The sequence below is a fragment of the Rhagoletis pomonella genome, unplaced genomic scaffold (assembly GCF_013731165.1).
Source record: "Rhagoletis pomonella isolate Grant_MI unplaced genomic scaffold, Rhpom_1.0 Rhpom_scaffold_00007, whole genome shotgun sequence".
Lineage (NCBI taxonomy): Eukaryota > Metazoa > Arthropoda > Insecta > Diptera > Tephritidae > Rhagoletis > Rhagoletis pomonella.
In genome coordinates, this window is record NW_023458561.1 from 37,487,765 (window position 1) to 37,500,986 (window position 13,222).

At 35.2% G+C, this 13,222-nt stretch overlaps 2 protein-coding genes across 9 annotated transcripts in view; one reads left to right on the top strand and one right to left on the bottom strand.

The window, feature by feature from the left end:
* The window catches only part of LOC118742712, a 23,268-nt gene extending 17,784 nt beyond the window's left edge, over positions 1 to 5,484 (top strand). Inside the window, exons 8-10 of the mRNA XM_036474980.1 lie at positions 99 to 1,230; positions 1,314 to 1,423; positions 5,048 to 5,484. Coding sequence (XP_036330873.1) covers positions 99 to 1,230; positions 1,314 to 1,423; positions 5,048 to 5,368 — 1,563 coding nt within the window. The 3' untranslated portion in view covers positions 5,369 to 5,484. The remainder of the gene's footprint in view (positions 1 to 98; positions 1,231 to 1,313; positions 1,424 to 5,047) is intronic.
* Positions 1 to 13,222, bottom strand: part of LOC118742713 — a 221,922-nt gene that overhangs the window by 98,131 nt on the left and 110,569 nt on the right. Inside the window, exon 1 of one of the 8 annotated variants that reach the window (XM_036474989.1) lies at positions 8,453 to 8,519. The exons of the other annotated variants lie outside the window; for them this stretch is intronic. The gene's annotated coding sequence lies outside the window, so the exon portion shown is untranslated. Of the gene's footprint in view, positions 1 to 8,452; positions 8,520 to 13,222 lie in introns of those variants that run through there. 8 annotated transcript variants of the gene reach the window in all.

Here is a 13,222-nt window from a genome sequence, read left to right on the forward strand (position 1 = left end):
AATTGCAGCATCTGTATTGGAGAGGGTTGTAATCGTGAGGTGAGTAGAGCAAACTGCGACTCTTGAAACAGGCATCAACCACATTTCCTTTTCCGCAGGTCTTCCCCGCTGATCGTCAGCAGTGCTTTACCTGCACAAGTGAAGATGAAGCGGCCTGTGAATCGAATCCTACACGCCTGCGGCCTTGCCCATATGTGACCAACACAGAAACTTGTAGAACGGCACTGGTTGGCAATGTGACCCTGCGTGGCTGCAGTTCTGAAATTCTGTGTGACGTCAACGATAGAAATTGCCGATCTTGCGTCGGCACCGGCTGTAACATCATCGATATGATCCAACGTGCTGAGGATGATGGCATACATGGCTGGTGGCAGGAGTTGCCACTACGTTGCCACACTTGTGAGGGTGAACACTGCTTGAACTCATTGGGACCAGCCTATAACTGCAGCGGCAATGTGGAACAAGACTGTGCTACTGTATTCACTGCCGATGGTGAGGTGAAGCGTCGCGGTTGCTATGAAGATGTTGAGGATCATGAGCAGCGTTATTGCCTCGAGAATCCACACTTATGCTTTAGCTGCAAATCGAACGAATGTAATGATGCCTGGAATATCACAGACTATGTGCAGTGCAACTTCTGTACATCCGAAACGGATCCATTGTGCGCCATCAATCCGGAAAATGCAGTTTTCGCTAAGCGTTCATGTCATAAGGAATGTATGGTCGCCCTGAAAGACTCACAGCTCATACGTACATGTTTGGATGACAAGGAGGTGAATCAGCGTTATGTCTGTCGCGCTAATACAAGCGGCGGCACCGAATGCGCTAGCTGTGACACGGACAATTGTAATAATTTCGCTTTCCCATCGGATCGTCTTAGATGTCACGTCTGCAGTGACGCATCATGTAGCACTAGTACGGCGCAATATTGTGCGGAGTATGATCAGAATGATTTCTGTTTTGCCAAATACGAAAATGGTCAACCCGAATTGTTGGGCTGCGGCAGCGCGCAAAATAGCAGCGATCTGGCAGCGTGGGAGGCGGAGCGGAAACTGTATCGCTGCACGGGTAACGATTGTAATGCGATTGCGAGCTTGCCCACCACAGGTGGATATTGTTTGTCATGCAATTCGACGCTTACGCCCGCATGCGCGCAAAATCCCGCGACTTTGACAATTGCCGAGGCATGCCCGGCGCTGGAGGATCAATGTGTTACCTACTTGAGTACAGGTGTGTATTAGAAATTAAGGGAGAAGTACTTATAGATAAAGAAAATCCAATCTATACGAAAAAATATATATAATTTCTTCCAGGTGGCCTCACGCAGCGCGGTTGTCTGAGCAAACTGTCCTCAGCCGAGCAGACTTCGTGTCAAGCAGCTGGTACATGCGCTATCTGCACAGGTGACAGATGTAACAACGAGGTGAGTGGCGCTGGTTTTTCTTTATAAGATTTAGATTTATTCCTCCGCCGGGAAGCCTATTTGGACATTGCAAATATCCTTAATGAGTGCCGAATGATAAAACTGTGCAACAATTTCACAAAAACCTCGAATTTTTTTTTTGCATTGTAAGGTAACATTTTTTTTATGGCCATACTACATTTAGGATTTTTTTCCTTAGTGTTTTTAGAATAAATGGAAAAAGGGTTAAAATACATATCTCAGCGAAATAGTACAGTTTGAGTGCAGATTAGAGGTGGGCAGGGGACAAAAATTTTAATACCGTTCACGCCCATCTCACAATTCAATTTTTAAGTCCCGAACCCGCTCATTCAGACGTTTTTCAGAATAGTACTGTTGGTCCCGTGGACCGCGAAATCCATCACAAAGTTTAATTCACATGTCTTTCAAATTAATTTTAAATAGGAAAATATTCTCAATTTACAGAAATTGTGGATCTTATCGTGAGCGTCGCGAAAGAAATTTGGTCCCGTTCTGAATGCAAAATTTTTAAAGACTTTCCCAATACCGCCCATCCCGGCCATTTTGAAGTTCGTGGGTCCTGCGGGTCCCGATATGCCGCGCCCATCTCTAGGACAGATAGTACAATTTCTCGAGGAATTATTTTGTAGACTATTTATTTTAACTCATTAGCTCTACCACGAAAGGGTCAGAAAACTTTAACCCTCTGATTAAATTTTATACAGACTTTTCAAAAAAAAATGTGAAAACGACTCTTTCGCGTGAGAGCTAATGGGATAAAATATTCTGTAAAATTATTCCTCCTATATTATATATAACCAAACTAAATATTTCGATCCGATATACATTTTAATCCTTTTTCACTTATTCTAAAAATACTTAGCCAAAAAGTTGCAAATTAACATAGCCATAAAAAATTTACCTGAGACAGCAAACACTTTTGGAGGTTTTTCTATATGGGTCTGCGTCTGACATCCTGAGTTGGAATCATTCCGCCCTCAAAAATCAGTTTTCAGAGTAAAATATTGAGCTCACTTCTACAACTTATTGCGCCATGGAAATACGCGTCATTTCTGCAGGGTGAACTCTTTTTAGTATACACCATCGTTACGGCTCAGATGCAATAAGGGATATAGCAGCGTCTCCTGCACTATCTCCAAAAGAATCAGTGAGTTAGCCGTTTTCCTGCCTACCCTCGGTTAAAATGACCTTAAAATCTCACAATAAGTAATTTCTTTTGATACAAAGAATTTCCATTTCAATAATCCGCACCTCGGCGATATCTCTCTTTACATTAGTTACGTGACCGACGTAGCTCCCCGGCTGGAAGAACTTTCCATTCCGCGGCTATCGGCTAGCACTCTTTGTGCCGACTGATAGCCGAAAAGTTTCCATCGAGTGGCAGTTGAACAACACGGAATATACCCATTGTATTTGAGCTGAGTTGCGCATTCAATTAATTGAGGGCACTCGGTAGTCTATCGGGTATCTACATAGAAATGTTCAAGGTGAATACTTTTTTAGTGAGTACCAGACTTTGCCAAGCCGTCTTGCAAGATTTCTTCACCTGATTTGAATGCTGACGCAAAGAAGGATAACGTTATATGTCAAGCATTTCGATGTCCCTGAAGTAGTTACAACAATCCATTCGAATACTTGTTTCCATGAAAGAACCGTCAGGGTACTCCCGTAAACACTTCAGCTTTAACTCTTGACTAAAAGTATCAATACCAATGTCATATTCTTTAATAGAACAACTTCGCGCAGAGGTAGTTAGCTACTTGTACCATATTCGGGTGCGGCGGCTGCATTTCCATTCCATCTAAGTATAATGTTTTTGGGCTCGGCTTAGGAATTTCCTCCAATCACTATTTAACTGCTCAAACGCCTTATTCTGCCAGCAAATTGGAGTACGACTACGAAGTGTACGAACCGGAAAAAATATTTAACCAAACCTTCACGAATGCTCAGAATGGAATGAAATCCGTGTGAACCAACAAGTCGGTTCTGAACTTCCCTCCTTTTTCATTTAAATTTCAAATTGGTACAGAGCTTAGTTCATATTCCCGTTTTTGAGGCTAGGACGCACCTGAATAATTAAGCGATTGTTCTTTGTGACATTACTAAAGTTGGACGGAAACCGTTAATTTTCATAGTCGGCGAATCGCCACGGGCGGATTACGAAATCACGAATGTCTGGGAGCTCATGCGGGTTAGTCAGGAAGATCGTGTCGAAATGTTTCCATCTTATAGGGAAATTCTGGATAAGATAGTAAAAAGTCTTTCGTAGAACAAGTGAAAGACAGATGTCAAGATATGTATGTAGTTCGCATTGTCTTAGCAAAGATGCTCTTTAATTTTCGAGGGGAATCACTTGTATGTCATTCAGATCACGTCGTTCCCACAGTCGCAATGGCAGAGTGAGCAAGAGATTCGAGTTCGAGTGCCTCAGAGGTCGTCTCATACTAATCCGGTTTAGATCCGATCATTGGATCATGAAATTTTTTTTTGAGAATTGAAGTCGGTTTTGTTTTTTGCTTAAAAATTACTTGTTTAATTTATTTTTTTTTTTCTTTCTTAATTTAATTTTCTTTTAATGTTTAAATGTTATTGTTTTAAACAAATTTTTTAAGTGCATATAATTTTTGAAAACTACGTTATTTTTTCTTCGTTTGATTATTATTCTTCTTTTTTCTTAGTTACATTTCTTTCTTTTTTAGTTACATTTTTTTTTTTAATTTCTAGATTACATTGTTTAAAAAATAAAGCTATCTTTCTAAATATCATGAAATTTTTAGAAACTTATTTTACTAACGTCTTATGTTTTTCATTTAATTTGTTTTTCTTTTGATAGTTTAATTGGCATTTTCTTTTAATTTATACGTTTTATTGTTTTAACCAGAAAAAAATATTTGCTTTGTGTCATTTAATTTTTAAGATTTTGTGTTAGTTTTAGGATTTTGTGAAAAAAAAATATTTTTTTACATTTTGTTTAATTTTTAGCTACCATTTTCTTTTTTGGTAAAATTTTTTTCTTCTACTAATTTAATCTTTAGGTTTTATTGTTTTAAAATAAAACAGATATTTGTTTTTGATTCCAGTTAATTTTAGAAAGAAATTCTATTTATTTTTGCTTTATTTTCATTTTATTTATTTTACTTTTTTATTTTAATTTTCTTCTATTAGTATCTATTGTTTTAAAAAGAAAAAACATATACATTTCAATTTAATCAATTTTTTAGGAAACTTATTGCCAAAAGGCGATCAGCATAACGCGAAAACCTCCTCGTTAGCAAATCTTTCAATTAGTTTTTGGCAGTATAGCGCTTTCAAGATAGCTGCCAAAATTGACTATTGTCTTACGAAAGATTTTTGTCTTTCGCCAAATTGTGGAGACTTGAATGCGTGAATACCAATCGCACAATTGCCTGTCAGAATTGCGACCAATAACGAGAGCTGAGTGTTTGCTTTGTGCTTGGAAACAAATTTACCATTCCCTTAAGCCTTTAAGAAACCCACTTTCGTTGTCTAACAAGCTGATTGGAGTCTATTCCTGCTAATCTTATGAAACATTATGTATTATGTAAATAATTAATGTGTTTTTTTTTCGTTTGTTCTCCACAGATTTTCCCCAGTAATCGACGCAGATGTCACATTTGTAATTCAACCAGTGACAACACTTGCTCGTCAGCCCCCAATTCGATACAAATCTGTCCCGTATACGTAGCCAACGATCGCTGTGTAACCAAACGTACGGAATTCGTCGAACGTGGCTGCGAGTCGGAACTGACATGTGATACCAGCGACGAGGGTAACTGCAACATTTGTGAAGGCGACGCCTGTAATACAGTTGAACTGTATGGCGGTGCACTAATGGCTACGGCTAGTTTATTGACAACAACCATTTTCGCTATTGTGGCATTGGTGGGACTTAGATTTAATTAAAAACGTTTGAGTGCAATTATTAGGCGACTAATATACGTCCAACGAATTTACAACATACAAAATTTGTGATGAGCAAAGAAGGCTAACAAACATTTTTACTTAGTATAAAATACTTAAATGGGCAAGCAAATGTAAAATGTTGATTTTATTTAAATTTACTAGTAAATTTAAAATTTAAATCACCAAAGCCCTCTCATAGTTAGCGTATTAAGTTAGTAACGTTATGCTTATACGTACTTATGTTAAATTGAATTTAGGGATTGAATGCGTTGCAATGCACTGTCATCTAAAGTTTCAGCACAGTTCAAAGCGGCACGCACCCACTTATTCATAAAATGCACTTTAATATGACTGTAAATAAATAACTAAATAATAAATAAATACTTAGTCAAATAATGTTGTAAATAAAACTCACAAGCTGCACGCATATGTAAGTATGTATACAGTATGTATGTATAGGTACATGTTGAACGTTGTACGATTAAATATATGTACACATGTATATATATATATAGCTAGTTAAAACAATATAAGAATAAACAAATTAGAAAAATGTGTTTTAATAAGCTAATTTTGATAAGCCAGTAATTGAAGGCGTGACATGGGAACAGACATGGGGTCTAAACGGAAGTATAGGTACGTAAATGGGCCATATATAGTAAAACTACGTTTCAATTTTTTTTTGCTCTGCATTCGGAATTTTTTAAAAGGACTTTGAAATTTGAAAAATATGATTACTTCAAAAATTATTTAAAAAATTCAGTTCAATGTAGAAAACACTGTAGGTATCAAGTTAAAGAGAAAATTCTGCAGCAGATTAAACTTTTTGGATGTGGACGAGTAGGTATTGAAAATGGCCTTTTAAAGCTTTATCCTTGAAATTTCGCGATAGTAATTTTAGAAAAAATTGTATGTTAAGGGCTACGTGACACTCGACCACATATTCGAATTTCTTTATAGACGTAAAAAATTTAAACCTTATGACCTTGAAAATATCACAATAAGTTTTCATCAAAATTTCCACAGAACTTTTCACCAAAAAACAGCCTTGGGCTCAATAAAATTGTGGAATTCAGTTCCTTTTAATCCAAATAAAAAATAGCAAGAACAAATAACTTAAGGACGTGCGCTCGTATAAAGTTAAATATTCTAAAAATAGAATTTTAACTAAAAACCAATTCAAGGTCAAGCCTAAATAATAACAAATATCGTTGCCTTTGTTTATAGTTTGGTTGCCGGAATGAAAAAGTGGAGATAGCAAAAACAGTTTACATTGGCGAACTTAGTTTAGTGGGTACGACCACTGGCTTTGAGCGCCGTTGAGTTGCCGATTCAAGTACCAATGAACCCAGTCAAAAAGAATGATGAGATGTGGTGAATTCGAAATGTCAGCAATAACATCGACCATTTGTAACTATTGTTGTTGTTTTTCCACTTTTCTTCGCTATAAAGTATGTTCGTAGGTATTTTAATTAATACTAGGATTGCCAGTTTAGTCGCTGTTATGCAGGCAAACTTTTGTTTGACAAATTAAATGGCGGCTGCGTAGTTTGCTCGGAGGTGGTTATGTTGAGTTTGGCACAGGGTTGCACGGTGATTGTGGTTTTCGCGGCTATTTCCAACACGAAATGAAAATTTTTAAATGCAAAAATTTATATTTTTTATGATCTTGTATAGGCAATTAATTGTGTGTATGGCAACACTGATTTTATAGCAGTTTGGCCCAACAAAATTAGTTTGCTGTGAGAGTCGCCAAACTCGCTCTCTCCGAGTTTGCTGCAACAACAATTGCACGCAGTTTGCCAAACAAAATTTCTGCACATTTAACACCGACCTTAAAGCTCAAACAGTCAACGACGTAACGTAGACGTAGGTTGACGCAGACACGATCTACCTTATGGGATTCGCGTGTTAACGAAAACTCACCACCGCATGGCGGTGACGTTGCCGTTGCTTCTCTCTCTCTCTATCAACAGTAAATTTGATATGCTGCTACGTACGTCAACCTACGTTTACGCTACGTCGTTGACTAACTGCGCTTTTACTGTCGAAATTCGTCCAATTTTCAATTTTTCTTACGCTTGGAGAGGTTTTCTAACTTAGCACGTCGTTTAACTTATAATGTGCAATTTTTTATGTCTTTGAAGGTTTTTGGAGCGCTTTGGCAGGACTTGGAATTGGCCCGATACATTCCAGTTTGTCGGTAAATTTCGATAATTTGACGTATATCGATAATTCCATGAATTTCAAAGACACTAAAATTCGATGACTCAACAAAATTCTATAACTCGATTTATTTAGATAATTTTCGATAAATTTCGATAGCTACATATGTACGTGTTTCGAGGCTTGATAAATTTCGATAACTCAAAAACTATTAATCGATAAGTCGGTTAATTTTGGTAGCTCCATACTTTTCGAAAGATATCGACAAACTTCGATAACTCGTTACACTCTGGTAATACGATAAAATTCGATAAGCAGTGACAACTCGAAAAACTTATACAAAAACTTCGACTCGATAAATCGAAAATTTAATCGAATCAATAACTATCGATAACTCGATAAGTTAAAAGAACTCAATGCATTATGATAACCCGATAAATTTCGTTAACTCTACAAATAATGGTAATTAAATAAATAGCGTTAGCTTTACAAATTTTATTAACTTCACAAATTTCGATGATCCCAAAAATTTTCATTGCTCGATAGCTATCCGTAAATTTCGACAACTAATTTACTGTGTCTATAAATTTCGACAACTCAATAAACATTGGCCAATGTGAATAATTCGATACGTTGTAACAACTCAATAAACATGGATCAATCGATAAATTTCTATAAGTATAAACTTTCGCGATACGATAAATTTCAGTAACTTGATATCTTTCGATAACTCAATTTTTTATGACTAATTTTTCTCATTGTTTTAATTTTGTATATTCTTCAGTTTTTCCTTTACCTTTTTGGTCTTAATCGTTATCATTTATTTCTTCACTATCACAAGTATAGTATATATATATATATATATATACATATATGACATGGATTTCAAATAAAGAACATACATAAGCTTTTACTCACCTTATGCGGGTATGCTAAGTGCCAAGTAGCATTAAACTTTGAACCGGATAGCAAAGATGTGCGTATTGTGCCTGAAAGATTAAAAAAAATATATATATATTTTTTTTAAAAATATTCGAATTTATTTGTTCACAAAAAAGGTAATAAAAAAATAGCATACAATTATTGATTCTATGTAACTTGATGCGATAACAAGTATCACAAGTATTTCATCATTTTATATTCAAGCAAGTAGGAGGTGTTTCAAAAGATCTTACCCAAATGCTACAAAATCACACAATGTTTTCAAGAGATAAATGCAATAAATATAAACTTTTTATGAAAAGTTTGATTTTTACAGTTAAACATAAAACATATCACTGTACAATTTTAAGAATATTAAAATTTTCCATTACTTAAGTGTGTTTCCAAAATGCAAACAGTTGATAACAAGCTAAAAATTGCCGTAATAAATTTTTATGACTGTCAACTAACTTATTTATTTTCAAACTAATATCCAAGAGGGTATTATTGGCCATTTATTAAGACATAATTCGACTGATACCCTGTAGTGAAAACCCAAACCAATCAGTATAAATATTAGTTCATTAACTAGTATGTGGTAAAGCGATGCCCGATCAGTTCGACAACTTCGAAGAATTTAAAAGTTCTGCGACATCTGCCCATGAACCAACGACTACAGATCACCTAATCAGCCATCGTTGTATTTGTAATCGATTTTCAGAAAAAAGTTTTCGTAGCGTTTTTGACGTTTTTCGGTTTTGTTTACACCGTCTTCTTCCTCTTCGTAGTGATTTTTTAGCGATTGAATGTGTTTTCTGCAGCGATTTTAATTATAAATTTTGGTTTATTACATATTTATGATATAAAATAAAGTGCTGTGTGATCGGAACAAGTTTGTGCGTATGTTTGGTTTGCCAAAAGGCGTAAATTGCGTGAAAAGTGGGTGCACGTTTGTGGCCAGAACGTTGGCATTGAAAAATCGACCCGTGGTAATGATATGCGATTGTAAAACACTTTCAATCATGAAAACCATATTTTATGAACTTTTTTTGCTAATTGTTATTAAGTTTCACTTTGTATATTTTATAATAAATACCAAGTTAATCGCACTCAATCACCGCGCCTTTTTCGTTTTTTTGTTTGTTTTCATTCTTAGGCAGATGTCAAAAACACTCAGAAATATACTTTTTTCTTGCTTCTTTGGTTAGGTGATCTTGTATTTTTGGTTCATGACATCTGCCTTTGAATTGCAAAAAAAAAAAAAAAAAAACGCAATTCCTTTTCTTACAAATGTCGGCTGTGGCGTCGCGTGAAGACTGCCGGTTCTGGTTCTGAGATCGCAGGTTCGAGTCCTCATAGAGGTGGGCAAGATTTTTCAAATTAAATCAATGTAAGTCAATATAATTATTTCAACTTAAATATAAATAACATATTTGAAAATTTAATTTCATTGCAGAAAAAAGCGTACATATAGAAAGAAGTACTGGTGTCATAAATTAAATTAAAAAATTACAGTAAAAACCCTAAATAAAAAAATAATGAAATAAAAAAATTTTCCCTGTACCAGGACTTGAACCTGGGACCCCAGGCATACCATGCGAGTGCTTTGCTCTATCGGCCGTTCCGACTGTTGGAGCGCCGCGAGCACGGGGGATGAATTGGCAGACTATCTCATCAACTGGTGTGATGCTACTAGTAGATGCTGATGCATAGCCTGACAATTTTGACATCTCGAGTCGCTAGCATTGAAAAAGGATAGAAAGTGAACTAGTTGGGCTGCAACGCTAACTGGTAGCATACTAGTTCACAACTAGTAGCTTTCCCTACATGGTAAATGCTGGTTATGCGTATGTACATATTTATGTATGCACATTTAAACGAATATATTTCTCTCTATTATATTGTATAATTGTATAGTATGTACGTACATATTTAGAATAAAAACTGGGTGTTATTACTGGGAATCTTCTGCAGATAAATAGAGTTTTCCGATAGAAAAATTTTGATTTTTAAGAATTCTTTACCCTTTCTACGAAAAGTTGTTTTCTCCCCATATAAAATGCAAGGAAAACTTTGGGCACTTTGAGCGACCTCTAAATATTTTTTGATCTCAAAATTAAAAATAGGGATATAATTCTTTTCGGTATAGGACAATCCAATAGGGGCGAGAGTATAAAAATTTCGACTTTACTTTTTCACATGTATTTTTGGACCACCCTAATGTACATACATATATCTATATAAATAAACGCAGATTGCACGACAAGTTCATTAGTACCGGAAGAAATGTGGATCGAATGCGAGTGAACGAACAGCTTTGAATTATACTTATTTCCAGCAAATATACATATGTATGTGTCAGGGCCGGATCTGTGCTGGTGGAGGACCATTTTTTACGTGGTAATACAAGTTTCAAGTTTGGCATGGAGCTTCGATAATTCAGCTGGGCGCAAAGGAGAGACGTTTGTTTTTTTTTGCGAGTTGTACTTAAACTTTTCCCAGCGATGTTCGTACTTGAAGCCAAGAGTTTTACATTGAAATCTTGGGTCGAGTTGTGAATGAAATGAACCGCAGCAGAGCATGTGGAAACCTGTCTGTCCAACTAAATTCTAATAAAGTAGAGAGCGTGGGATGAAAACAGAGAATGAATGTGTTTGAAATATCAAAGATTTAATTGATTTCGACAGTTAGAAATGTCGGTGGTCATCACATCATTGAAAATGTAACTCCTGCGAACTGGTTGTCAGTGTGTCCAAAATTAGGAAATTAAGTCAAGAAACGTATAAACTGGATATATTCCTTCCATATTTCTTATTCCTATTGGGTGAGAATTCGCGATACGGATCACTTTTTTCCGAAATTTAGAAATAATACTTTTTGTTTATTCAAAAAGGTTGTTCTGTTCCGTGCATCCTGTAAACGCTTGATGAAGTCGTTTTTCATTAATTTTTAAGTTACAAAATTGATTAAACAAAAAAGTAGTTGATTAAATGACTTGAAATTTTCAGAGTTTGCTGAAAAATTAATGATCTTTTCAATGCGAACAAACTAATTTTCATTGCGCTTCTACAATTTCCCTCAATCACTTAAAATATCTTTGTACATTGTTTGTTCTTCTTATACATAAAGAAACATTTTGGTCAGCCGAAAATCATTGTAATTATTAATTATATTATACAACCTCCGCAAAAAGTTTTCTGTTTTATCATCTATTTTCAAAACATATGTATATAGGAAAAAAAAACGATAAATTTTTAAAATTTGAAAAAAATAAAAATAAAATTGATCTAGTAAATCTACAGTGTAATAAATACATAATTTGATTTTGTTTTAAATATAATGAACGAAATTTGTATAACTGCAAGAAATTATAAATGTTATTTGTTAAGAATTATCAAACTTGGCTTTGCCAAAGAATACTTCAACAGTGCAGATTCAGCTGAAATCAATAGCGGCGCTATTTCTTGCAATGTTTTTTCTTCATTACCAAGGTTTTCATATCTATTTCTGCATATAAATTATATTCAAATTTAATTTCCGATTTTAAAAATTTGAATCATTGCAATTTTTATTGCTGGTAAGGGCCCCCGACTTGTGGCCACTGGCCCCTCAAGTCCAGCCCTGTGCGTTTGTATGTAAAAATAAAACACTTGTGCAAACATAATGACAACAAAAGCGCCATGCTGAAAGCAACTTAGTACACAAAAGAGACACGGAGCAAAAGAGGAGAAGACAGAAAGGAGAAGATAGAAATATAAATTGTTTGCATCAGCTAAAAGAAAATTGTAACAAATTTGTTTGTGACTGGCGAAAAGATAAAAAAATGTAAGCCACTACTGGCTAGCTACATAGAATATGACACAGACATTTACGATTACATACTGGAAAACATGCCGTACATTAGGGCGGTAAAAAAAAAAGTAAAGTCGGGATTTTAATGCTTCCTCCCCTTGGATTATTCTATACCGAAAAAATTATATAGAGGTCGCTCAAATTTTTCTATGTATTTTATATGGGAAAGAACAAGTTTTCGTAGAAATGTTATGGAATTCTTGAAAATCAATATCAACTTTGACCGGCTTCTAATCTTTTGTTTATTAAACAAAAAACAGAGGTAAAGTATTTTTAGAATTAGAACAATCTTAGACGGTGAGAGCATTAAAATACCGACTTTACTTATTTAAATGCATTTTTGGACTACCTTACATATTGGATTTGTATGTGCATATTTACACAAATATAAATATATTTATAAGTAAGTATGCACTAAATGTGTATCAATGTTAGAACCACTGAGCTAACGCTGCTCAAGTGCGACGATATATTTAGTGTACGAAAAGAGTTGCCACTTTTATTCAATTTTTTAGATAAGTAGGCATCGCAAAAAGTAGTTTGATGCTTTTTTGCAGTTTTGTGCAAAATCTTAGTGAGCGTATCCAAATTGGTGTAGGCCGACGGGGTTGGAGCCTAGTCCTGACCAGACACTTAAAGAATAGATTGAGCACAAATGTTTATTCTTTTTTGCAAGTAAATAAAGAAAATTACAGATTTTACCACCACTAGGACGCATTTTCTTCTGAAGATTTTTATTCATTTGGGAATATAAAAAAAATGCATGGAGACTTGTACGGTGCTACCGATTTCTGCCAAGGCTTGTAAGAAATTTTCTACTCGCAAACAAAACTGATGACACGGCCTTTATTCGATCGAATAGAATAGTAATAATATTATAGTTAAAAAAACTAAAAACACGCTTTTATTACAACA